At 43.5% G+C, this 24411-nt stretch overlaps 2 protein-coding genes across 9 annotated transcripts; one reads left to right on the top strand and one right to left on the bottom strand.

The window, feature by feature from the left end:
- The first annotated feature begins 909 nt into the window (after window positions 1–909).
- On the top strand, window positions 910–14208 carry CYBC1 (cytochrome b-245 chaperone 1). Of its 3 annotated transcripts, none has more exons than XM_087751255.1 (7): window positions 910–1103; window positions 4027–4157; window positions 5340–5381; window positions 6664–6737; window positions 7763–7859; window positions 9137–9278; window positions 9874–14208. In XM_087751255.1, exons 2-7 carry the CDS (start codon window positions 4073–4075, stop codon window positions 10001–10003), a joined length of 570 nt encoding a protein of 189 aa, XP_087607381.1. In that variant the 5' UTR covers window positions 910–1103; window positions 4027–4072; the 3' UTR covers window positions 10004–14208. The 3 variants fall into 3 exon arrangements, with proteins under 3 accessions (XP_087607381.1, XP_087607380.1, XP_087607382.1); XM_087751254.1 differs by having other exon boundaries at window positions 9134–9278; XM_087751256.1 differs by lacking the exon at window positions 5340–5381 and having other exon boundaries at window positions 9134–9278.
- HEXD (hexosaminidase D) lies at window positions 10056–24396 on the bottom strand. Of its 6 annotated transcripts, none has more exons than XM_087751245.1 (13): window positions 24158–24396; window positions 23965–24074; window positions 23797–23884; window positions 23179–23343; window positions 21844–22027; window positions 20396–20467; window positions 19412–19607; window positions 18650–18732; window positions 17767–17845; window positions 17588–17689; window positions 16963–17149; window positions 16072–16198; window positions 10056–15535 (listed from the first exon to the last, which is right to left on the bottom strand). In XM_087751245.1, the coding sequence occupies exons 1-13, from the start codon at window positions 24248–24250 to the stop codon at window positions 15471–15473; spliced, it is 1551 nt and encodes a 516-aa protein (XP_087607371.1). In that variant the 5' UTR covers window positions 24251–24396; the 3' UTR covers window positions 10056–15470. The 6 variants fall into 6 exon arrangements, with proteins under 6 accessions (XP_087607371.1, XP_087607372.1, XP_087607376.1 ...); XM_087751246.1 differs by having other exon boundaries at window positions 16963–17052; XM_087751250.1 differs by lacking the exon at window positions 23797–23884 and having other exon boundaries at window positions 24158–24185.
- Window positions 24397–24411: the final 15 nt, after the last annotated feature.

Genomic DNA, 24411 nt, shown 5'->3' with positions numbered 1-24411 from the left:
GAATGCTAAAGCTTAAAAAATATAAAACATTACAAAACTTGTGATAAAAAACATCAATTGGCAACACTGATGTAATTTACTACTGGCAAAAAAACAGCAGCAAAAACCCTCAGAAGTATCAGGGGTCATATTTGGAAGAATGGGAAACTTCAAAGAAAGAAGTCAGCTCTCTGCTTGCGTGTGTGTAGTTATTCATAGGGGTATATACCCATACGTAGAGACACACCTACACGAAAACACACCCAGTACAGAGAGGCGATGGCTTTTAGCTGCTGCAACAGGGAATCAAGGTCCCAGTAACAGGTCTTCTCTTGGCAGCCATCTTGAGACAACTTTGTCATGCTGAGAAATCACTTACAAACCTCACCCTAGCACAGCCTCCTGCCCATACGGTACAGACATGAAGTGCCAGCGAGTATGGCACCAGCTGCCATCGAAAGCCCGGAGGCGCATCAGCCTCCACGGCAGCCGCCGGTGCTGGGGCTGGCCAGGCGTGGGGGCACACAGGAGAGGCTCCCCGTTACAGAGAGGGGCTCCCCCCGCCCTCCCTTGCCCCTCAGCCTGGAGCAGCAGGCAGCCCCGCCAGGCCCTGTTGTACAAGGGGCCGTGTCTACCTCTCCCAGGGTGGGTCTAGCAAACCGCCACTAACTGTGCCCAGTAAAGCTCTTCCATGCACCCAGCCTCACCCTAAAGCATTTCGCCTCCCTCCTCTGCCAAGACACGAGTTTTTCTCCTCTTTCTTTTGTACAGCTAAAGCCATACGGCCTAAAGAAATGTCGACGCTCTTACTTCAGCAGCATCCACCGCACCCAGCCACCATCTTGAATGCGGGCAGTGCGCCGCCATCTTGGGTGAGGCCCGGCCCTTCCCACTCACACATAAAGCCCCAGGGAAGGTTTATGTATCCGCTTCTCTGCCCTCACTCAAAATGGCCGCCGGCGCATCCGAGCCTTCTTAGTCCGGGCGTCGCGCCGGCGCGCCCCAGCGGCCGCTCCGGCCGCGCTCTCTGGTTCGGGGCGGCGGGGCCGCAGGAAGCGGAGGCGGCCGGGCGTCCCATTCAAAGCGCGTCCGTGCGGGTGGCTGCTGCTGCGCGCCCGGGGCAGGTACCGCTGGCGGGCGAGGGGGGGCTGAAGGGGCGCCGGTCGTGGCCGGGGCGGGCTGAGGCTCTGTCGGGGGAAGGTGTGGCGGGGGGCCCGGCGAGCAGGCGCCCCTCTGGAGAGCCGCCCCTCAGGGAGCCGTCAGCCGCCCGGCCTGAGCCCCGCGGGCCGCGCTGGGCCGCCCGCGCTCGGAAAGGCGCCTGAGGAGCGGGTTACGGGCGGCGGCGGCCGGGAGCGACTCCCCCGTCGGCCTGTCGGGGCCGCGGCGGGCGGGTCCCAGCTAAAGGCTCTCTGCTACCCACACGTGGGGGAAGAAAAAAGGAGGCTTGTTTTGGTTTTGGCAGCAGGCTGCGGTTCCGTTCCCTAACGGGATGCTCGGTGAGGGGGAGGCCAGTTAGTGCATGGGTCGCACTGGGGGGGAGGCAGGTGCAGGATTGGGAGGTAAGGAAAATTCAGGGCGGTGTATGGTCCTGTCTTGATGGATATGTGTAGTGAAGTCTTCATGGTGCTTGTTTGGATAGCTCTTGCTAGCTCACCCTCGCTGGAGAGCTTGGAGGAAGTATACAAATCTTTATTTTGATGCTGAAGATCAGTTTAATGTCAAACCCAACAAATTTGGGGGAGTTGGACTAGATGACCTTTAAAGGTCCCTTCCATCCCAAAGCATTCTATGAGTCTATGAAATTCAAGCAAAATTAGCAGCCCAAAAGTACCTGTCTCTCCGTAATTGTAAAATTGGGGTAGTAAAACTTGTGTTCACTTAAAGGCATGTTTATGACTCACTTTATAACTTTAAGAAGCTGCTTTGGTGCTTTTTATTCCCCGAGGCACCTATCTTGCAAGCAGCTGCCTTCTGCAAGAGATGATGCCGTTGACTTTGAGTGTCCAGCATTAAGCTGACACTGGCATTTGCATGGTTGGACTTTGCTGAATGAATACGGGGGGGAGATATTGAAGTTTGCATTAATGGATCTAACTGGTAGGTATGTGAATCGTGTTTTAAGTAGGGTGTGTTGTTTGTGAAATACGGCCAGGTTTCTAAGCTGATCTTCATGTATTTGATACCTTGTTGATATTTTTTAGGTTGCAGGCAGGAAAAGGCTTTGTATGCGCAGAAATATTTCCTGATACGTTGAGAGCAACTCACAGGAGTCATTTGAAAATTAAAATGGGATGCTTGACATCCGGAGGAGATGGAGCGTGTCTTATGCATAAGTGGTTTTGTCTCTTTTGGTTTCAGATTCTCTCAGATGTGTTGCTAAGAGATTAAAATCAAAGTCATATGTGCTTTCTGTTTAACTGAAAAGACTTAGCTAAATCTGCTTTATTAAATGGGGAAAAAAAATCCCCTGGAGCTTTGTATCTGAACTAGCCAGTTGGTGCAGAATTGCGGGAGTGTCATGTAGTATCTAAGAACAGCAAGATGACTAAAGGACTAAAAATCACATACTTTTCTTCTGTAAGAACACGGATGTGCTTGGGCCTGCTCTCTAAGTGTTTTTCATAGTTATTCAAAAACCTGTTGAATGTTGGCATTCTTCTGGAAACTTGTTACCATGGGCAGCTAACAGCAGCTTAATGCCAACCTCCTAGGAACTGGTTCTGTGGGCAGAGTCCGGTATTTCATGATTGAAGTACCAAGCCAATAGAAGGAGTTGGTGCTCATTGTCTTTAACAGTAAACGAGCTGTTTAGTGCTCCTGCTGTCCCCAGGATGCTTCACAGAGACCGAGCTTTATCACACCAATCGGAAAAGTAGATATCCTTTTTAGAAATTCCTTTTGGGGAAGTCTGCTTAAAACCCCCTACCTTAAGTGGTGTCAAGGTTGTAACAGTAAAGAGCAAAACAGAAGATATCCTTGATTAAGGCCAATTATACCCTGCTAACATCATCATGCATCACAAAATGCTTAGCAAGTGCTTTCATTTCCCATTTATTTTTACTGGATTGTGGTCTTCATAATAACAACATGCATCTCGCATCTCTGCCAATTTGGGCAAGAGAAGCAGTAAGCAGCCTGTCCTTTCTCTGGTGACAATTCTGAAAGATCAGCTGAGTCCTCATATGTCTCTTGCGTCTTGTACAAATCAGTCTTTATGCTTGTGCTGAGAGTATTAGGGTGGGATTGGTTTTTGCACTGGAGCTCACAATCATGCCAGAATTCAAACAATTTTATGCTGTAAATAGTAAAAACTTGCTGAAAATGCTGCATGGGATTGCCCAGCTTTTACTGTTTTTAATTAGTACCTGTCTTTTTAATCTGTACTGTTGCTTTCTGTCTAGGTTGAAGGCATGGTCTTGTTGGGGAGAGACAAACATACTCGGTGTTGGAAACTCCTGGTTTTATTCTTGAGTTGGCTTGAAAGACGGGAATGCCATATACGGCATTATGTGACACTGGCACTGCTAGGCTGAGGCTGTAACCCTTGCTGGTCTGTCCTCAGGGATGAGAGACCCGGTGTCTTCTGCAGAAGGCTGCATTGTCCTGCTTCAGCTGCCAGGCTGGTCCATCACGAGAGCCTTTGCCGTTAGCAGGGGAAATGCTGTCAAAGAACTTTTCATTGCTCTTGCTGTTTTATTTGTTTGAAGTGCTGCATGAATTAGCAACAACGTTGTTCCAGGTTCTTGTTTTTCACATTTTCTTCTGGAATCTGGTTGTGATAGAAGAAACTTTTACCCTCAAATGAGAAGTTTCTCAAAGAGTTCAGGTTCCTGTTATCATTGTGCAAGTCTCCACATGACATTTTTTCTTTGCAATTTTTTTAAGTGTGCATATTGCTGCTCTTGTAAGAAAAAGACTGTGTTCTTACTCTGGACATCTTTTATAGTCTAGATTAAGACTTGATCAGTCATGAAAAAATGCTAGGAAGGGAGAGTGTTGGAGTCTACAAGGATTTTAAATTCTTACTTTTTTTTTTTTTTTGTCCAGTGAGGTTTCATGAGTCAGACTGGGCTGTTGGGAGTTTCTTCTGAAGATGTACATGTTGGTTGAAAACCGTACGAGTTCCCATCTTCATCTGAAGAGGTCACCTGGCATCCGATCTTGGTCTCTCTTTGTTGGTAAGACCATAATATTCCTCAGTGTATTTGAGCTTGCTTTAAGGGAAGGCGGTCACAGAATAAATTCCTGAAAGAGCCTCCAGCAAGAGATGCCTGTCTTTCAGGCATTTTTCTTTCAAGAAGAGGAATCATCATGCTTTTAACGTCTCCTTTAGCATAGTCACCAAATGAGTCTGAAGTCTCCTCCTCAGCATAGTAGTTTCACTGTGACACTGATAATTTTTCAGTCTATCATCTGCAGAACCTCAGAGCCTCACGGACAGAATTTTAAGGGAGTCCTGAAAGATCAAGAAAAGAAAGTGTATGTGCCGTATAGCAATATAAATGTGAAGCTTCTGAACAGGATGCATACTTACATTGAAAAACATCTAGGTCTTCAGAAATGGAAAAATCTGCAGTGGAGCAATGCTGGGGTTAGATCTTGCATGTGGTTGACAGTGAACTCTTAACGGCACTGTGTGTATGAAATAGGAAGTCATACAGGATGTTCTGAAAAGCATCTGTTTAAACACTACTGAATATGCGGAAAAAAAAAAAATGGAGTGGTGCTTCTTAGGACCACACTGAGAGCTGGTGGGGAAAATGTGGCATATCCTGCTTTCCAGCTGAGTAGATCCCATTGCAGTAACACTACAAAGTTGTCCTTGCTTTCAGTGATGTTGTCTTGTCAAACTCTCGTTGAGACAAGATCTTTGCAGTTGCAGTGGTGCTCTGGAGCATGAGGCACTCTTCCACTGCTTCCTCCTCAATGGGAGAAAGGAGCTGGCAGCTTCTGACACAACTTAATTGCAGAAGTTTTCTTTTGGCTCCACGGAGCACTTAGAGGGAAAAATAGCCGCTGCAGTGTTTATGTTAGCATGCTCAAAGTCGTACTGTGCTCGAGAGGCAGTATGGTGTAATGGTTAGACTGGGAGTCCCTCTAAAGTTCTGTTCCCAATTCTGCCCCGAGCTTTTATTTCTGACCTCAGCCCCTGTGCTTTCAGTGTCTTTGCAGGATGGGAGGTTTTTATACTGAGTTCAGAGAAAAATAACTGACTCTTTCATATAGTGATCAATGTTGCAATCACATTTGTCCCTTTTCTGAAAAGTGATGAACTTGTGAATAGTCATATGTTTTTCATCAGGGAATTTTAGATGGTTTGAGCTGCTTGTTTGTCCTAATTCTCTCCCCTCTTATCCTAGGAATAGCCTCCATAGGTTTGGCTGCTGCTTATTATAGTGCAGGTAATGGCCTATCATTTTTTTTAAGAATTGTTTATTTCCTGTTCTGTTTTTCATGCTGATGACTCCTCTCTGCAGCTTCTGTCTGGCCTTATGAGAGCAGTGTAGGTACCCATCGCACTTTGTGGCATGAATATTAAAATTCAATAATAACTGTTGCCTGTGTATGACTTACCGTGCTTTAATGCTCTCTTTCTTACTCATCATCCCTTTCCATTTGCAAGAGTATTTTTAATAATGGTATTTAGCACTCTGTGGCATTTTGTACTTGCAGTGTTTTATAAATGTGATTAGCTGGTCCTCACAGCTCTCCTGGGAAGACATATAATGATTGTTTGCCACCATAATGAAATTATTACCTTGCCTTTGATGGAAGTGCTCTGTTTCTCTGGAAACTGTTAAATCATCACTGACGGAGATTACTCATAAAAACACCTTTAGAGAACAGACAGCTACTGCTGCTTCCTGCCCCCCCTGCAATAGAGCAGACGGTACCAAATGCCAGGTATCCTTCCATCTATGGAATTTATCCTGCAGGCTGTCCTGCAGTTCTCTTGCTGCATCCTATTAACATCAAATTTTAAAACTTAATAGTGTGTAGGAGTATACTACTAAGATAATCAATGTATTTTTATTTTAAGAGCGAAGTCCAGTTAAAGCTGCTTGAGACACCAGCTATATCGCCTTTTTTTCTTAAGACATTGCAACGAAGTTTTCTGAAACAATACTGAGCACAATTCTACTCTGCTTTCAGTAAAAGTCCAAGTAAGCAAATTGCTTAGGCTGCTGTATGTAAACATTTCCAGGACATAAAATGCAAATGTTTGTTTGTCAAGAGGGCTGACTGCTTCCTTTTATGAAGAAATATGTTTGCTTCAGTGAGTGTCCATTGTCCTTTACCCTTTTCCTCTGCAGCACAAATATTTGGTGGTTGAGAGCAGGTTGAGAGTTTTGTGGATGCCTTTTAAGATGCCTTTGCTTCTAGGGAAGAGAAAGATGCGTAGTGATGTTACAACCTTGCCAATAATACATATGCTTATAATTCTGCATGGTTTGGAGCCCCGTGTAGATGGAGACTTCGAAAAATATGTGAAGAGTTTCTGTACTTTTATCCTGGGAGAGAGCCGTAAAATAGCTTGCATTACAATTAAGGGCAAAAATGTTGCATCAGAGAAAGCTTTTTTCCTTTTGTTGCCTTTAAAGGGAGCATGTTGCTTTTAAAACTGTTTGAATACCAAAGAAGGAAAAAAAAACCCTAAATTTGTGCATTTTTTTCATTATTCAGACAGCTTGGCATGGAAGCTCTTCTATATGGCTGGGTGTTTCTTTGTGGCAGCACAGAATCTGGAGCAGTGGGAGGTAAGATGCTGAACTCGGGCAATGAGGTCGTGCTAGTTTAGAAACAGTTGGCAGATGCTGATTCCAGCAGCCCCGTGCACTTGCTCGGTCCAAACAGACAGGTTATGCTTTTAGTTTTGAGGAAACCCTTGGGGTTGCTATACTAGGACTAGAATTAGGGCAATAATTCTTTCACTACGCAAGCATAAAAACGTGAAGCTGAACGTAAGAGTGTTTTTTAAGGGGAGACTTGCCCTAAATGGTTTTGTGGTCTTTTCTTATACAAAAGAGGGAGAAAGAATAGCATGTTCAGCTGCTGCAACATGATTTTGTACTTACTGTGCCAGCTAATGACAGAACAACCGTTAAACAGGGTAGCTCTAACCTGCAAGGCTACTCAGCTGTTTTCCGCTGGGTAAAGAGTGGTGCTTGTGAAGCTGCTTTATAATCTTGTGGGTGTTGATTTATTGGGAGTTGGACTGAGAACAATAACCCGTTATATAGGCTTGTCACTTTACTGACCTGAGTTGTTATTAGAATAAGCAACCCACACAGAGACATCCTCTTTTCATTGACTGTCAGGGATATTTTAAATCTAGTGTAAACCTGGCCCATATAGCATAACACTGCAATTTTGGTGGAGTTGGTGACTGTTAGTGAAAAGTGTAACTAGAACTTACGTTCGCTCTATAGTTATACTGTAGGCCAAATGCATGCATCAAAAGTGAAAATTACAGGAGCTCCAGGTTAGTGTTCAAATTTGATTCCAGGCAGGTTTTTATTACATAAAGAATGGGGCAAGAGAGGCAGCGAAAATTCCATCTAGAAGTAACACAGGAGGTATAGTAAAGTCTCTGTCAAAGCCAGGAGCAAGATAGTGATTTTCACAGTCTTAATAATAGAGGAATGTCTCTAAAATAGCTATGTTTTTATTTTTCTGTGTTACCAAGATTATTTTCCCATATAACTATTTTTATTTTATTTTGAAGCATAGCTACTGGTGGTGTGTTTAAGAAAATTTTGATTTTTATTTTTCAATTTTACAGGAAGCTGTATTTGATAAGAACAAGGGAACAGTCTGCCTAAAAACATTCAATCTTTACAAAAAAATACTGACCTTCTCAAAAGGAGGCAATGAACAAGGTGAGAAAGCAGTATCTGTGGTAGCAAATGTGGTGGGCAGACAGAAGAAATGCATACATGCCCATTTAATAAGCTGCTCTGGAGTTCTGTACTCAAATTAGTCACATCTGTTTCCAGATCTGTTTTGTTCCCAAGCAGCAGATGTAATCATCTGCCTCTCGGGACCTAAATGTTTTTTCAGGTTAGGGTGCTGAATGCACCTTGTTAGTTATTTTAATCCAAGGTAACGAGGTTTACACATTGCGTTCTATTATAGTCTTAGCCGTTCCTTTGGGATGTTAATGTGCAGGTTTACATTTCTCTTGGCTAGCCTGCTTTGCAGGTGGGACTGGTGGAAAAACTTAAATTTTGGATCCAGGAGTTGAGATTTCTATAATCTAATCTGGTTTTGGTAGCAGGCAAATCTTTTGATATCATATGCAAGCAGGCATGTTACATCTTGCAGATATATCCCATGCATTTAAAACAGCATATTCAGTAGGCTCAGCTTAATGCAGTACCTCATTTCTTTTGAGCTTCCTGTTGGAGTAACAGAAGTTGAAGTATAGTATGTGACTTGGTTGAGTCACTGTGAGACAGGAGCTCCATTGCAAACTAAAGTAGGATCCTCTTCGATGTCAGATTTTTTTTATTCTGCCTGCTAGTCTAAAACCAACTCTCAATATGCTTAGAAAACTGACAAAATTTGGAATGCCCTTAAGTTGAATTGTTTTTTAAACAGCTCATTTTGGAAATGGAAGATAAGAGATGTGGAGGGAAGGATGTTTAATGTTTCTGAACTTTTCTTTAGGGTATGTTTATAAGTTGGGGAGCAGAGCATGTCTCTTCCTGAGAGGTTATTTGATAATGTGTTTCAAGTACCATTAATGTGGGGATGCAGAGATCAGCAGAGACTCTGAACAGTTAAATCTTTCAGTATTTGTTCAATCTCAGTAAACTTCACACCTGTTTACCTTCTCTGTACAGAAAAATAGTTAAAATTGTTATTAAAGTAAGTGGGAAACATAAGTAATAAACTAATGGTCCCCAGTTCCTGGGAGGCAGTACATCTTGTTCATTAGGGCCTGTGCTGGCTAGTATGTGCTGTAGTCTCTCCTTGTTTGTTTTGCCTGAATAGCTCAGCAATTGTTTGCTATTGCAGGACTCCCCTGGTGGTATGGGATCAGAGCAATAGTACTCAAGAGCATAGAATCTGTCAGGCAAGTCACTAGTAGCAGGGTTGAGAGTTTACTGTAATGCTAATAGACTACTTTGTTTTCCACATCTGTTTACAGTAGTGGCTCTACTGAATGAGATCCGAGATGTGAATGTGGAAGAGGAGACTGTGCGATATTTTGGGAAGGGTTACCTGGTTGTGCTACGATTTGTCACTGGATTTTCACACCCACTGACTCAGAGTGCTGTGTTGGGCTGTAGAAGGTGCAGTGTGGGCTTTTTTTTTTTTAATTAGAATGTGTAAGGTGGGAAATATTAATCCCATGGGTCGGTAATTGTTGACTATTGAGACTCAGCTCCATTTTCATACTTGCTGATATGACCTTGTGTTATTCAGCTTAACTTTTTTAAACCCTTTAATGCTTTCAGTTGCAGACATTTGGGTAACACCATCTCCCATCAGGAGACTGATCATATTTAGATATCTAAGATCCCTTTAGTGCTGCACATCTGTGGTAGTTACCTTCACTACCTCAGCTGTGCAATGGCAGGGGGGATTAATTCTATTTTGCAAACATTCAGTGTATTTATCAGTTAACATGATTTATTTTAAGCATCAATAATAAGGAATCTTGCAGCAGGGACTGTGGGAAAAGGATTGATTTGTTCTGATGTGGAAGTAATGGCTTGGCTTGATATGCCTTCACAAGTGGGATGCTGTCCTTCTCTACTGTGGCATGCTCTATGCCTTATGTTGACTCGCCCTTCAAGCAGCTATGCTCAAGAATTAGCATGCCTGTTCTTGTCTTGTCAACACCACAGGTCCACTAATTCTTACATTGTTTTTTCTTTTCCACAGTGATGTGGAAGCAGTTGCCAAGCTCATTACTAGTTTTCTGGAACTGGACAGAGTAGAGAGCCAACAAGATCTCTCTCAGAGCAGCGAGACAGAGGCTAGTGATGCAGATGAACCACAGGATAAATATTAATAGTCATCATGAGCTGAAGAAAGCAGAGGCTTTCAAACACCTGGAAAATATACTGATTGTTCTTCAGAAAAAGAAATCCCTCTCAGTCTTGGCCTGGGCATTTCTCTACATGTGCATTTACAATGGGAGGAATCTGTCTTAGGGCACCTTTTTTTAGTGCTAAACTGCTTCAAGATCCATGCTCACAGTATTGCCGTTGTAGAGCCCAAAGCAAATTCTGTTTTATTTGCTCCTTTGACTTAGTTCCTGTATGTGGACGTTGCTGGCTTTTGAACTTTGTCAGCTCATCAAACTTGTCTAGGAATAGTTATTTATTAATGAATTGGTTTGAAACCACTTATTGCTTTCCCATTAATGAAGTGGAGATACAGATATAAACTTCCACTTATTGCAGACATCTGCTGCAGGTACAGTATAGGAAATGTAGAAGAGCTGAATTTGTAACTCGTAACACAGTGCTTTGAGGGTTTTCTTGAAATGTTATAAATGACTGAATATATTGCTAAATTAGTTTTAAGCAGCTTAATATATGCAATTAGGTGATGCAGGATAGTGGCACTTTTATATGCTCTACTACTGACTTGCCATTAGATACCAGTGGAAATTAAAGCTGGAGTGACTGTTTTGGAATTGGAAACATCAGGCTGATCAACTTGTTACACTGTCTTACTCCTCTTGGACTTGCCAAAGAGCCAGAAGTAGGAAACAAAAAATGATCATGTTGATGATTCAGCATCTTTGGGATGTTGTAGCTTAATCCTGTTCTGCTTAACTTCTGGGCATAGACTACTCCAAGGTAGAATAACCTTTTCCTAGACCTCAACATTTACTCTTTTAACTGTGTATTTAGAAAGGAAGAAAAGCACATCTGTTGCTTTAGGTAGGGAGAAGACTGATGTCAAACAACATGGCAGCCTAGATTTGTTTAGTATTTTCTCACTTCAAATTATACCGAAGTGCTAACTAATAACTTAATTTTTTTAAGATAGCTGAGATGGGTCCAATGTTTGACTTGCACCCATGTTTTACTCCAGGTGTGTTTAGTGTCCTCTGTTCTGACCAACGGTTTCACAAATAGTTAAAATATGAATTTTTCCAAGATATTTTTTGAAGTAAAAGCTACCTCTGTTAGTCAACATGTTCTGTCTGGACCTAAAACTTCATCATGCCTATATCAACATGTCGGTACAAGAAAGAAGTTGTAAAGAGCTGAAAGTTCCTTCAACATGCTAAAACTGCTTGTATGAAAGTTCACTGGGTTTTGTTTAGGAATTGTATGGTGCTAAGACCTGAATTAGGAAATATTTATACAGTTCTCCTAGGAGATCTGAATGGGATACAAGGCAACTGTGGTCTGCTTTCACATTTGGCCAGCAGCAAATGTCTTCTGGCAGCAGTTTCTTCAGGACTTGAGAGAACCTGCATTCTTCTTTCAAAGCACTCTACCTCTACAGAAGAGAAAGCTCTGAAAAGATTTCGGCAGAAGCTATGTCCTGTTGGGTGTTCCAGCTCTATTTGAAACTAAGCACATGCTTATCTGACCAAAGAACAGGTTGTATGAAGATTTTGCTTCCAGCCCTTTAGAGCCAGTATGTGAGCTGTGAGACAAAGAGGCTCTTACCGTTGGTTTGAAAGGGTAATCAGACTGTAGCAGGCACATAGCTGTTGATGCAGCTTGACTGCAGCACAGAAATGGGTCTATTACTATTAAATAAGAAAAGAAACTTGTAATCTCATCAGGTATCAAAGCAGACCTCTGCCAATAGACATGCTTGTGAAGTTCTCTGAGTTGGTGAGCTAATCATATGGCTTTCAATCTCTACCCCACATCTCTGGAATTGGGAAGCTGCTATGTACGAATGTGGGAAATCAGGTTGCAGGCAATTAGCTAAATTTGGCCTTTATTCTGAAGTGCAGCTGTAAGCTAAGAATAATCATCAAACCTGTTTAAAAAACAAAAAAATTGCAGGATGTAACAATTTGGAGAGTTCTTCATTTAAATTTCTCTAATATATACCCTAGGTAACACTCATTTTGGAGAGAGGAGAATGAGATTGGCCATTTGGAGAACTCCCCTCTCCCCCCCTCAGTGTAAAATGAGAATGTTAAGTGTTCTAAGGACTTAAGAAAAACTGAAAAAACTAGAGTAATGGTAGAATGTAAGCAAAAGGCCTCGGCCTGCAGATAGCGGCTGCTGTGTAGCAAGGAGTACATGATATGGATGTGCATTGCACTTAATATTCTGAGCCCACAGATTGGACCAGGGATAAACGGACAAAACTGCCTGCATTCAATCTTAGCTACACTGTGTTTCTTTTGTGTTTCCATGAGAGCTAACGTTCCGTGGAAGATACAAACCATGCTGTGGTTTTCCAGTTAAAAATCAGCTTTAGAAAGGTACGTCTGTTGATCTAACCCTACCCTGCATCGTGTGCCCTGCTTCTGCTGAGCTCTTCTGTGCATCTAGCTTGCTGTCCATTCTTGATATTAGTCATGTATATACTTACGGACTATGCAATATCATTATACGAAGACTGAGACAATGTAAGGGAAATCAGAATCCCTAGAAAGGGGAATGACCTATAGCAAGATAGAACATAGCTTGAACTGCATTCTGTGGAGTAAGTTGCATTTTGAGCTGATATCCAGTGAGCATCTCTTTAAAGATGTTCTATAGTGTCCCCCTCGCACCTTGTATCCTACTGATGGTGGGCTGGAGAGGGATGACTGCTGGCATGTGCTGTGTGTGGAGGAGGAATCATTTGACTCTTCAGCCTTTCACCTGGAACAGCTGGCGTAATCCTCTCTTGTACCATGTGTCCGTTTTGTGTTCAGCAGCTCTGTTGCCATACAAACTAGTACAGTTTCAAATGAGAACCCGAGTTCTGTAGGCTGAGCGATGTGAAGGCTGAGTAGATTCTTCAGATGCTGTGGGTTCTGCCTGCGGGCTGTACGTCAGGCACTGCTGGCTCCATGTCTACAACTGGGAGCTTGTTGTGACACTGGCCTGCGGTGCAGGTAAAGAATGTCACGACTTGGCACTTGGATGCTGTACATGAATGTGTATCACAGGCTGATGTGGATTTCTCTTGATCTAGGTTTTCAGCTTCCTGTATTCAATAACTGTTTGTCTTTCGTACTTGGAAGACGTATCCAGATTTTCATGTTTTGCAGTAACTGCGTGCATGGAAAATTAACTTGCAAATTGCCGTTAACATGGATTTGGTTATGGCAACGTCTGCAGACTCCTCAGCAATGTGATGCAGCTTGAAGGAACTGTTTAGAACAGCAGGTGCTAACTCAGGGCAGGTCCTGTTTTTCCCTCTTTCCACTAGTCCTCTCCTACCACTTTTCACCATTTTGCTGAAGGCTTTTTTGGATAGTTTTCCTCGCTTCTCTTGGGCCTAGCATGTCAAAAGGCCCAGTAAACAAAGCCTTATGTGTGCCTGATGTAAAGTGGCTTGTACTAAAAGGAATGATGTGAAAGACTAGCTTTGGTTAGGAAATTAGATATTCATAGAAGAGTATTACAGATGTATTTGTTAACGTTTTGCATCTTGGGCTGTCTAGGAACTTAAGCCTGGACAGCTGTAGTATGACTTAGAAACGATTTGAAAACCTGCATAAAAGATCTAAAGTTAGATCTAACCGCTTGCTCCATAAAGCCAACCTTTTCCGTTATGTCCGTTGAATATCACTGTATGATAGGTGCCATTCGGCAGATGCTCCAGCTTAAACTTGAGTAGCACGTTTGAAGTTACTTGCACGTGTGTGGTTGGATGGGATCACGGCCTTAGCTGCCATACTGAACAAAAGCAGGACCGCGTGTTGTACAAGGGGAGAAAGTTGCATTACCCAAGCTATCATCCAATAGTCTGATATTTCACAAAATGAGATAGTCTAGTAACTAGGATCAATTGTGCAAGTCTCAAAGAAAATCAAAGTATTTATACTGTATAGCTGAGAGCTGACTCCTGTGCTGTATTAATGAAGTTACACAGATACCAAAACCTAAGCTGGCTTACGTAGTAACGAGTACTAGTTCTGACACTGTAGTAGATTGCCGAGAGGCAAAAATACTTCTGGAAAATGTTTAGAAATCGCTTTTCTACTTTAAAATTGCAAGTAGAATTTCAGCAAGGCCTTGTATTATTGTCTCTTTTTTTTAAAAAATGTCCATTGATAAAATCAACTTTGATAACTTGTTTTGTGTCACTGTAGTCTTTTATATTGTTTTTAATTAAAATGTATTAAAATATAAAATATTAATGGCTTTCTGAATTACCACTTGGCACAGACCTACTGAAGGAGGTAATGGGTGGGGAGGGCAGAGCAGAGCAGCCCAAATCCCTAGCTCCTGACTGACCCTGCTCTCGCGCTTTTACAGCAGTCCAGCTTTCAATTTCAAACAAGCTGATGTACAACCAGCTCTCCACTGGTGAATATATTTGCATTTTTCCTTCTAAACCAAACCAACATGTCACATGCAAAACAAAGGCAAGTTTCCACAAACATTTTGAGTATCAAAGGATTTATTAAAGTAAAATAAATTAAGGTCTTATTTAGTTCAAGGTACATGACTTTTGTAATTAAGGTATACAGAGCAATTGATTCTTTTTAGATAAAAATCTGCATGTGGACCTAACTCCTGTAGCTCTCATTAGATAAGTTAGATTTGTCTTCTGCTGTACGTGGACCTAACTCCTGTAGCTCTCATTAGATAAGTTAGATTTGTCTTCTGCTGTACTTATTGCACTTTCTGTATCTAGAGCTATACTCTTTATAATATTGTTCCAAGAAAGTTTCAACACATGTGCTTCCAAAATAAGACTTTCAAGAAAGCAATAAATGAAGCACACAAGTAAAGAATATTTTGAATATTCATGGTAGTGTGCTTAACTACCAGACTTCTGAATTATTTTCCCTTGTGGTGATTATCTTAATGCTCCAGTTAAGTCCACAAAATATATTGCTATACATTATTAAAAGTTCAACATTAAAGCAGAATAAACCAGCATTTTCCCCTCCTATTCAGTAGACTTTAGTCATGCTTCAAATTCTGATGAACCTGCACTTTCAGGTTTTACACAGCAAAGTAGATGCCTTAAAGTGACTGGGATGGTGCTTTTCTGTGGGGATGAAACTATGCTTCGCTTAGCTGATGCTTTGGTAAAATGGGAGGAAGCCCAATGTCTTAAGGCAGTTTTCCCTCCAAGTCCAAGTGCCACCTTCGCTGTTGGCCACCAGCCCCTTTTCTGTGGCTCCCTCTTGCTCCGTACTGTCAGGGCACGTGTTCTTTCATGCACCTGCTGCAACCTAGCGAGCTGTCTAGGGAGCAGGTCCTCGCTCAGACTTCTGCAGAAAGCTGGATGTTAATTCCCTGATCTCAAGCTAATCAAAGCTGGATTTAGGACTGAGGGTTTTATCTATTTCAAAGACTGTAAAAGTCAAAACAAAATTGAACAAATCAAGTGCTATGTGCTGTGGAAGGACTTGTCGTGATGGAAGGGTAGGGCACATCTCTGAACATACCTGAAAGAGGAACGAGTCTCAGTACAGACCACAAGCACCTCAAGCATGTTTAAAGTATCCTAAATCTGTCTTTTCATGGAAATTGCAAAGGGAGGACATGCTGGCTACTGACTAGAGTAGAACTTGTGCAACTTTTCCAGGTCATTGTAATGTAAGAAAGTCTTACTACAAATATACTGAATTGGGAAGAATCTGGATTTTTCTCCTGCCTTGTAACAGAGCCGAGTTCTGACTCACTCCGGCATTCTGTTACACAAGGGGAGTAAATCTGACTTACAGGGCAGGTGATTTAAGGCTCAACAATGTGTTAAGACAGGAAAATTAAGAGTCGAAGCCTGTTACGCTGATAAATTCCTTTATGCCTTCAGGTCACTTTTGTTTAATCACAGTTCTGGCTTCAACTCTTAAGATGACAAACACTAGCTATATGACTACTTGCAGATTTCTACTAGCCGTGTTTTCCCAAGGAATAAGACAGACTAATTGAAATGCCCCTAATTTTGTGCTTTTATTGCTTTATCTAAATCATCCACCACCTGCTGCAGCTTCTGTAGGCTGGGGTGGACATTCTCCTCCATCCACTCCTCTACAGTACACTTGTGGAAAACTTGCTCCATGGCTGCCTGGAGGTCTTGCACCACAGCATTCCACTTGGAGAGAAGACTAAGCAGAAATCAGAAGGAAGAAACAATCACATTTGCAGCTGAGGTCTGCCTCAAGGGAGGGCTGGCTTACTGGGCCTTCTAACGGGAGTACGGTCCTTAAAATGAATTTACAGGAAAAGAAGCATCTATTACAAGAGCTCAAAGGACTTGATTTTGTGCAGATGGCAAAAGGTTGATGGTGTTTGTGTTTAAGTACCATTTATCTTGGCACTTTTCTTACGCAATGACTTTTAAAGTACAGAAACGTGAGCTCAAAAAACCACTCTACACGTTTTAAGTGTAACTGAAACCCACTGTGAGACTTGTTGGGAATTTAATTCTGGTTTTTATCAGCAAGTATGAATTAGCCATTTAGCATGAATCAGCATCATCTTTAGGACCAGTTCTGAAAAGCACACACAGTGACAGGGAGCAGGGGAAAGGGGCCTGGCTTTATTCCAAGGCCCGCGGCGGGCTCCTACACCGAGGCTAACAGCTGCTGTAAGATGCAGCATGTCCATCCAGGAGCACCTGCACGTACAAGGGAGGGTTTTTCGGAGACCAATTTTGTACTTGTATTGAAAGAATTTGTTCAACAGAAGGCAAAGATAAACATGTTCTGTTTAAAACCATATTATGGATACTTCGTATTATTCAATTTCCACTGATGCTTCTGAAGTAATTTTAGAAAGAGGCAAGGACTCAAAACCGTATGTTGGGCACCTGAGTGCCCCAAATACGACCGACTCTATTTCCCCTATAATGCAAAATAAGCGGTGTTACCTTACTGCATCTGGCTGAAAGTGATGCATTATTATAGGATGAATAATCTTCCTTTTTCTGTGGTAGGGGCTGAACCAGCCTGTGACATATCTGAAAACGAATGTTAGTACAAGCAGTTTTTGAATCAGCAGCGACATACGTGTTTGTAGGCCGACAGGGAGGTGATAGGGCTTTAGCTGAACTTCTCCTGCACAAACAGAGACAACGCTTAAGGAGTAAGTAAATTTAAGGTTACGTATCTTTGGAACTAGCTTGTAAAAGACTGTTCCTGGCAGATGAGAGTAACTAATCATCTGTTGCAATTTAAGTTTCATTTCAAGCTCCTTTTTTTGGTAACCACACCATTAAAAAAAATCATCTTTACTTTAAACAACAGTAAGAGTTAATTCAGGAAAGAACTTGGTTCTTGAAATAAGGCAGCACACCGCGCTTAGTAATTCTGCTGAAATACTTTGAATGTGCATCTAAGTATTACATTCTGCTGAGGTGTCAGTACGTAGGGATGTGATGCCCGAAATGTAGAGCCTGATGTTTAAATCCCTTTGCTGGAGTTATGCCCCATGTTGAGATGATACAGCTCCCACGCTCCTGCAGACAGCCAGAGAATCAACATAAACCTCATTACCTGTTCCTTTCAAGAAGTTCATCCACTGATGACTTGAGGTAGAAGCTAACTTGCGTCACAAGCGTAAGGATATTGCTCCCAGGAAACGTCCCCAGACTCGTGCTGTCCGAAGAGGATCCGTTAGTTTCTGAACTTACCACGCAGTGAGAAGCGTCTGAATCCCACAGCTGGAATTTTACCTCATGAAAGTTTCGGTTTCCAGGTTGGACATTCCCAGGAGCTTTTCCACATTTTCTTTAATCTTTTCAGAATAGCCACCTGGCAGAAGACAGTGGAAATAAGTAAGAGGAGCCTAAATAACCAAAATGTTCTTAAAGAGGGTTCTTCTGGAGTACCCTGCATTGGCTGAGTAGTTCTCCTTGGATGAAGATTTTTTTAAAAGGTAAAATGGAAATAGAACAAGGAAAAAAAACTTGGGGGTGGGAGGAATACATTGTCTTTCACAGACTTGTCTTGTGCTGCTAGGTAAAGCACTTCCTAGCGATGAGCTTTCCATTCAGGGTGCTGAATACTTTTAGTGCCTTAGTTAAAAATAAGTAGGTTGTGAGGGTTTTATTTGGAAAATAAGAAATTTAGAAAGACAAAAATAAAAATTCTATTGCCAACTGTCTGTGAAGAAACCAGAAACTACAGGAAGTATTTTACCAGTGTACTACCTAGATTAACTTTAAGAAAATGGATTAGTTAAAACAACTTTTACATGTAAAGAAGATCTAAACCTAAACAAAATTAGTCTCATTGATATACCAGTAGGGTTTCAAATCAGTTTCAAAAGCAATTCAGCTTCCTAACTTTTTTTTAGTACAGGCATGAAGTTTGTGACCATTTACGGGTTAAAACATAATAAATGATTAGTATACTATGGCTATTTTTAAATACTTAGGCCAAGAGGTTTCTCTGCTCCTGTATTGCAAACATGCAAGAATTTATTGTTCATATTTCAGACCACAATCAGATAGTCAAACCACCTCAAAATATAATAAGCCTGTGCCAACCTTAGGACAAGGTCACTTCACTCTTGTGCTAGGCATTAGCTGAGAGAGAATAAAGTTGTCATTGTACCATTCTCTAGTGCCTGCAGACAGACAGCCAACGACGGAATTGCCACAGGGAGAAGCTCACACAAAACAGAGAAGTGATCATACCTAAATAAGAAAACATTCATTAATTAGACATTTTACTGTTAGAACATACCAAACAAGTGGGAACTGTTAATAGTGCAATCCCAAAAATTCAAGAGAGCTTTAGAAACATCAGTTTCTGTCTCAGAGAAGGGGCCTTCTAGCTCTGAAACGCTATGTATTCCTGTTTCGCTAATAAGAACAGATACAAACCAAATTACTTTCTCAATCCAAATTAGGGTCAGAAATTGGCGTTCAGCCCTCTCACATTCCCTTAGACCTCCCGACCTTTGCAGAAAAACCTTACTCCTTCATTACATTAACAAACTCTTCTCTCTTATGCAACTTCATTCTATCTGAATTCACATTAGGCATTCAGATGTACACCACGCGTTGTGTTAACTCTGCTGTCTATAAGCAGTCCAAGGTAGCACAAAGTACATTCGAGCATTCAAATCCAATCTGCGATTGGTGGTGTCTGCCAAAACAATTGCTCCTGCTGATTAATGCTGTAGCAGTTGACTGGAACTCCGAAATCCACCCTCAGTCAGCTGGGCGAGGCCAGGCAGCAACCAACAGGAAGGATGGCAGGGTTGCAAAGTTCCCTTCTAAATCCCCAGCCTCCTTGTACCTCTTAGGGAGTTTTTGGGTGGAAGTTGGCTTCCATGTGATCCTCGGCACCGTTTAACAAGACGTTCCTTACCTTTGCCAGCCAGTCAGCGCGATACCTTCAAGGACATCAGCGGGGCTATTGCTTGCCACTTTCAGCCATTGCAGATGGTTTTTTAAATGGTGTCCAATAAGCGTTAGAGACTGATTCACTCCTGTAGCTCCTTTAAAAGCACTAGCGAACCACACCTTGGAGAAGCCGCATCTACGATACTTCTCTATGAGATGCACTGAAATAAGACACAAAAGAACACTTACAGGACAAGTTTTTCTCTGTTTTCAGCATTGACTGTAACGCTCCTATTAACAGGAACCCAGGTGCAGTTACAACAGGCTGCTGAGCCTTGTCCCATCAAGTTTTGAGCATCAGCAAGGACGGCAGATTTGACATCCTCTCTGAGCAACCTGTTTCGGTGACTGCCCTCCTATTTTCATGTGCCCAGTTACTATATTCCATTCCCTTGAACTGCTAAATTGCTTCAATGCCAAGAAGCATGGGCGTGTGATGAGCACGCACAACATTTGACAACTGATTCTTCTTTCAACAAAGAAATATTTGTATGCACGTTAGATGCCTGACTGGAGCCTTTAGGAGTTTTTCCTTTGAATTCTATAGATGTACGAAGCCTTGAAGCTTCTTTTGCAGAGCTGTTCAATAGGGAGCTATCTGCTCCCACCGGTTTTAATGCAAGGAGAGTTAATGTAACAGTGCTTGTGAAAACCCTCTCAATCTCCCATCAGTGATTCCATAGCCCTGTCGAAAAGAATTAAGCAGCAGGCAATGCAAGTCCTTCATAGGAGAAGCATAAATAGAAAAAGAAAATAAATAATACCAACTATTATGTGAAATCAAACGAGGACTATGTTTATGCTACTAAAGCAATAAAAAGCAATTTAAGAAAAACAGAATTTTTTGGTGTCCAACTAAGGTATGAATCACACTGTTTTGTTTTGGCTATTTTGCTTAACAGGTTACAGGGCGCTCTGCTTCTAAGCAGCTCAGCAGAGAAGTACAAACCTTTGCCCTCCACATCGAGGTCTGCTGCATAGTCCCAGATCATTGGCTGCACAAGCTGTGGGACCCCAGACTCTGAAAAGAACAGAGCTCTTCTAAGTAACGGAAAACAGCCAGTTAAAAGTGAGAACTAAGTACACAATATTGGTGCAGTGACGCATGACTGGAACTAACGATGGCTTGTCACTAGAATTCTTCATTTGCAGTTGAATTCCCCATGGGCATTTTCAGCCTGGCCAGGGCTTTGAACACACAGGTTCACATGCCAGGGGCCACCAAGTCCTTAGACACCTTGAATCCACTAATATTGATCAGCAGTGACAATTCATCGGAGATCCCAGTCATCCCAAGCCCATCTCATTCTTACTCCCTTGAATCTGGCCGTATACCTGCTGGGTTGAACTGGCGGAGCTGCAAACTGTACATGCAAGATTTCAGCTAAATTCAAAGGAAGTATTCACCATTTAAATTAGAGATCATCTGAGCTGTGTTGCACTTAGCTTCTCAAGATGCCTTTAAAATACAAGTAAAGATATAGGTTTAGCTTCAAATCCCTTTATAATCAACTCCCTGACTAGTTTTAAACATGAGAAACAGACCCCTAGAGAAACTGCAGTAAATTATACAAAAATTCAGTACTTTAACTGCAGCCCATTTTAATTTGTTTAGTCTGCGATTGCCTATGGCAGTACAGTGCACTTAGTTAGATGCTGTGCTGCCCTTGTGGAAACTGCATGGGTCCTGTCTGCATTTTGTTGGATGATTTCCCGGTATTAAAGCCATGAAGAGGTCAGTCACTACTGGAGGAGTTCTTCATCTGTCTAAATCTGTTTGGAGCAGACACATAAGGTGGCTCTGAAAATGCTGGAACTCCGTCTGTGCTAGGACTACTCAAATTTTAGCAGTGGTTTCACATTTTCCAACAAACAAGACTCTTGATGTCAGGGTCTCAGAGCTACCCCACAATTCAGTATCAGAGTTCCTCATGATGTGCACTGTCATCACTGTCAGATGCTCACAGGGTCGCAGCTTCTCCGTGTGAGTCTGCACCACTGGAACCAGATGCTGCACAGGGCAACAACTGACATTAAAAGGTGGTGAAAGGCACAGAAATTTAGGCTGAGACCACAAACGCTAACAGGCTTTTTTCAAATGTGTAAAGAAAGCAGAATTGATGGCAACCACTGCACGATGATGTTTTGCTTGTCACTGTGCATTACCAGATGGAAAACTAAAGTGATTGCATTGAGGCTTGCCCACAGTCATACAGAAAGTCTGTGGCATAGCCAAGGACTAAATGTCTCTACTCTCTAGTCTAATGGATCCTACCTCAACTATTCCCAGATTTCTCTTTTTCAGTATTTTCATCTGCCAACAAATCTGTTTTAACTGGTTGTATAAACTTTTTTGTATGCTACAAAATATGACTCACCCCATCATTGGTCACACACCTGCCAACGTTTCCTCACTTATCCCTCTGAGCATATCATCCCACACGATGGGCGTCACACCGGGGTAAGACGAGGCCACACAACTCGCTACTGCTTTTATGTGGGATAAGCACAGCTTCTCTGGAGTGTTGTCTTGTTGCTGCAGCCACTGCTTTGACTCCTCTCCTTCACCGAGGTAGTAGACCTGAAACATCAAACAAATAATCCTGACTTCTTTTATAGGAACAGGGGGAGCGAGTTTGACACAGTGTCATGAAATCATACAATATTCAAAACCTATCGCAAAGATATACCACACCGAGTGGACATATTTAAAAGCACCTCTCGGTGTTGAAGACGCTGCAAGCATTTCTATCAGTCTGCAGGAGACTGTGGCCCTGACTAACTGCATCACGTAAGGGAATTTTCCTATAGGAACTAAAATATCTAAAGCATAATTAAAGCGTGCTGGTTTTGTCTTTGGAAGGTTTGTCCTTGGAAGTAGCTCTCACCAGTTTTACTCAGTTCAAGTCTAGCAACTCATAAAGTCCTGAATTATATAAAATGAGGTTTCTGTCTTGGGGAAGGAGACCATTTGTATGTGAATCTAGAAGTGACATGTCCAAGGTGGCCCTAGCACACTTGGTCCTATGCAGAGAGTGGATTTGGGCCTGTTAAGCTGGATATGCATTTAAACTCTTTGTTGTTTTAGAGCAGGTTTTATCTAAAACACATTTATTCTATATAAATCGTATTTTACTCTATAAATGCTTGCAGGTCCCTATTGAACCCTGCCATCTGTTCCCAAACAACAGAATTCAAAATGCTAAACTAATATCAGTACAGTTAAGGTGATCACAATGAATTTCAGGGATCTGCATGCCACAGGGTTGGTTTTAAGAAACCCTGAGAAAGGAGAAAACTCAAGGTTGTCCTCCTCAAGGAGACAAACTACCATGAGGAAACAAAACATTTCCCACCACAAAAGGGCTTACGCTGAATAAGCTGGCCAGAACAATGAGCCAACATCTTACATGAAAACTCACAAGATTCTTAATGAATACCTCCAATTGATATCTCACTTGGAATACTCATTTGACCTAAAACCAAATGCTGAGTTAGCTTTAAGAAACTGCTTTCAATACTTTTGATATTAGACTCAGATCAACAGAAATGACATCCTGTGCTACTGGAATCATTTATTGTCAAAATGACTTTTGTACACTGGCTTGAATTGGTCTTTTCTGTCCCTAAAATCCTACCCAAGTGTGGCCTGGGCACCACTGAAATGCAGAAGCCTCGGCCCTTACCATCATCCCTCACAAAAAAATATTCCCAGCTCAAGAGAAGTCCCACCTCATCACATCCGATGTGAAACCATTTTACGTCTTCGTGCAGTGCCATGACCTGGTCAATCATGGCTTTGACCAGTGCCCGCGACTCCTCCTTGTGTGGGTTGAGGGCGTTGGGAAACATCTTCACCTCCCGAAGATGAGCAAACTCTTTGTGCTTCAGCACAAACTGCAAGAGAAAGGAGAGCTCGAGTAACAATCGCAAAATGAAGGGGACAGCAGCATCCTCTTGTGTCACCAGGGCTCTGCCAACAGTTGTCCTGCTAAAACCTGGGTTTTGGCTGTGTGTGGGTGCGGAGGGCAGCACAAGGCCTCTCGCCAGGGGCGGTACGGGCAGGAGTGCCACGGCCGCTGCTCCACCGTGCTGCGGGGGTCTCCGACCTCGAAGCACCTCACGGGGTGAGGGAAACAGGGCGGTCAGTGCAGCATCACCCTGATGTCCGGAGCGCGCAGCTGATGGGAGCTGGCCAACCGGAGCACCGGGAGTTACGGTGACGATTTCCCCGCAGAGCTACCCCCACGCCACGCCAAGGCCGAAGCTGGGCCGGAGCTGCTCGCCCCCACTCGCACAACCCAGCGCTCCCAGGCGTCAAAAGCGCGACGCCGCCGGCCCGGTGCTCACCTCCATGTGCCCGAAGGCCTGCACCAGCGGCACCACCTCCAGCCCCTGCGCCCTCGCCTGGCTCAGCACCGCCCTCACCTCCCCGGGGCTGCGGGGGGAGAGCGAAACGTCAGGGCCCGGCCCGGCCCCGGTAGCGCGGCTCCCCCCGGGGCCCTCCCCGGGCGGTACCTGTAGGCGTGCGGGGCCCGCAGCGGCTCCAGCGGCCCGGCGTAGGGGAAGGTGTCCTCGTACTCCAGCAGCAGCCCGGTGGCGCCCAGGCCGCGGAGCAGCGGCAGCACCTGAGGGGGCGGCGGGCGGCTGAGGCCGGGCCGGGCCGGGTCGACCCGGCCCGGCCCGGCCTCAGCCGCCCGCCGCCCCTTACCTCAGCCAGGTAGGAGGCGCGGGGCGGGGCGCCCTTCAGGTCCAGGTGCACCAAGCGCCGCCGCGGCCCGCCCGCCTCCATGCTCGCCTCCATGCCCGCTGCATGCCCGCCGCTCCGGCTTCGATTGCTCGAGGCTAGCCGCGGCACCGACGGTCCGCATCGATTGCTTTGGCCTGCCGCCGCCGCGCTATCCCGGCATAAAGCGCTTGACCGCGTCCTTCCGCCCCGGCGCTGCTCGGCTGCTCCCCCGGTGA

Source organism: Nipponia nippon, unplaced genomic scaffold (assembly GCF_047370975.1).
Source record: "Nipponia nippon isolate SJK-2023a ecotype South Korea unplaced genomic scaffold, ASM4737097v1 scaffold_14, whole genome shotgun sequence".
In the NCBI taxonomy this organism is placed as follows: Eukaryota; Metazoa; Chordata; class Aves; order Pelecaniformes; family Threskiornithidae; genus Nipponia; species Nipponia nippon.
Note: the sequence above shows the minus strand (reverse complement) of the source record. Positions and strands in the feature narration are given on the sequence as shown.

Excerpts from the sequence above, each read along its gene's own strand:
- CYBC1 (XM_087751254.1), top strand. The coding sequence starts at position 4,073 with ATGTACATGTTGGTTGAAAACCGTACGAGTTCCCATCTTCATCTGAAG. Across the intron at positions 5,382-6,663 it reads TGCTGCTTATTATAGTGCAG|ACAGCTTGGCATGGAAGCTC; the intron begins GTAATGGCCTAT and ends TTCATTATTCAG. Across the intron at positions 9,279-9,873 it reads GCTGTGTTGGGCTGTAGAAG|TGATGTGGAAGCAGTTGCCA; the intron begins GTGCAGTGTGGG and ends TCTTTTCCACAG.
- HEXD (XM_087751245.1), bottom strand. The coding sequence starts at position 24,250 with ATGGAGGCGAGCATGGAGGCGGGCGGGCCGCGGCGGCGCTTGGTGCAC. Across the intron at positions 17,846-18,649 it reads TCTGCAGGCACTAGAGAATG|GTGGCTATTCTGAAAAGATT; the intron begins GTACAATGACAA and ends GTCTTCTGCCAG. Across the intron at positions 16,199-16,962 it reads TTTCAGCCAGATGCAGTAAG|TCTTCTCTCCAAGTGGAATG; the intron begins GTAACACCGCTT and ends ATTTCTGCTTAG.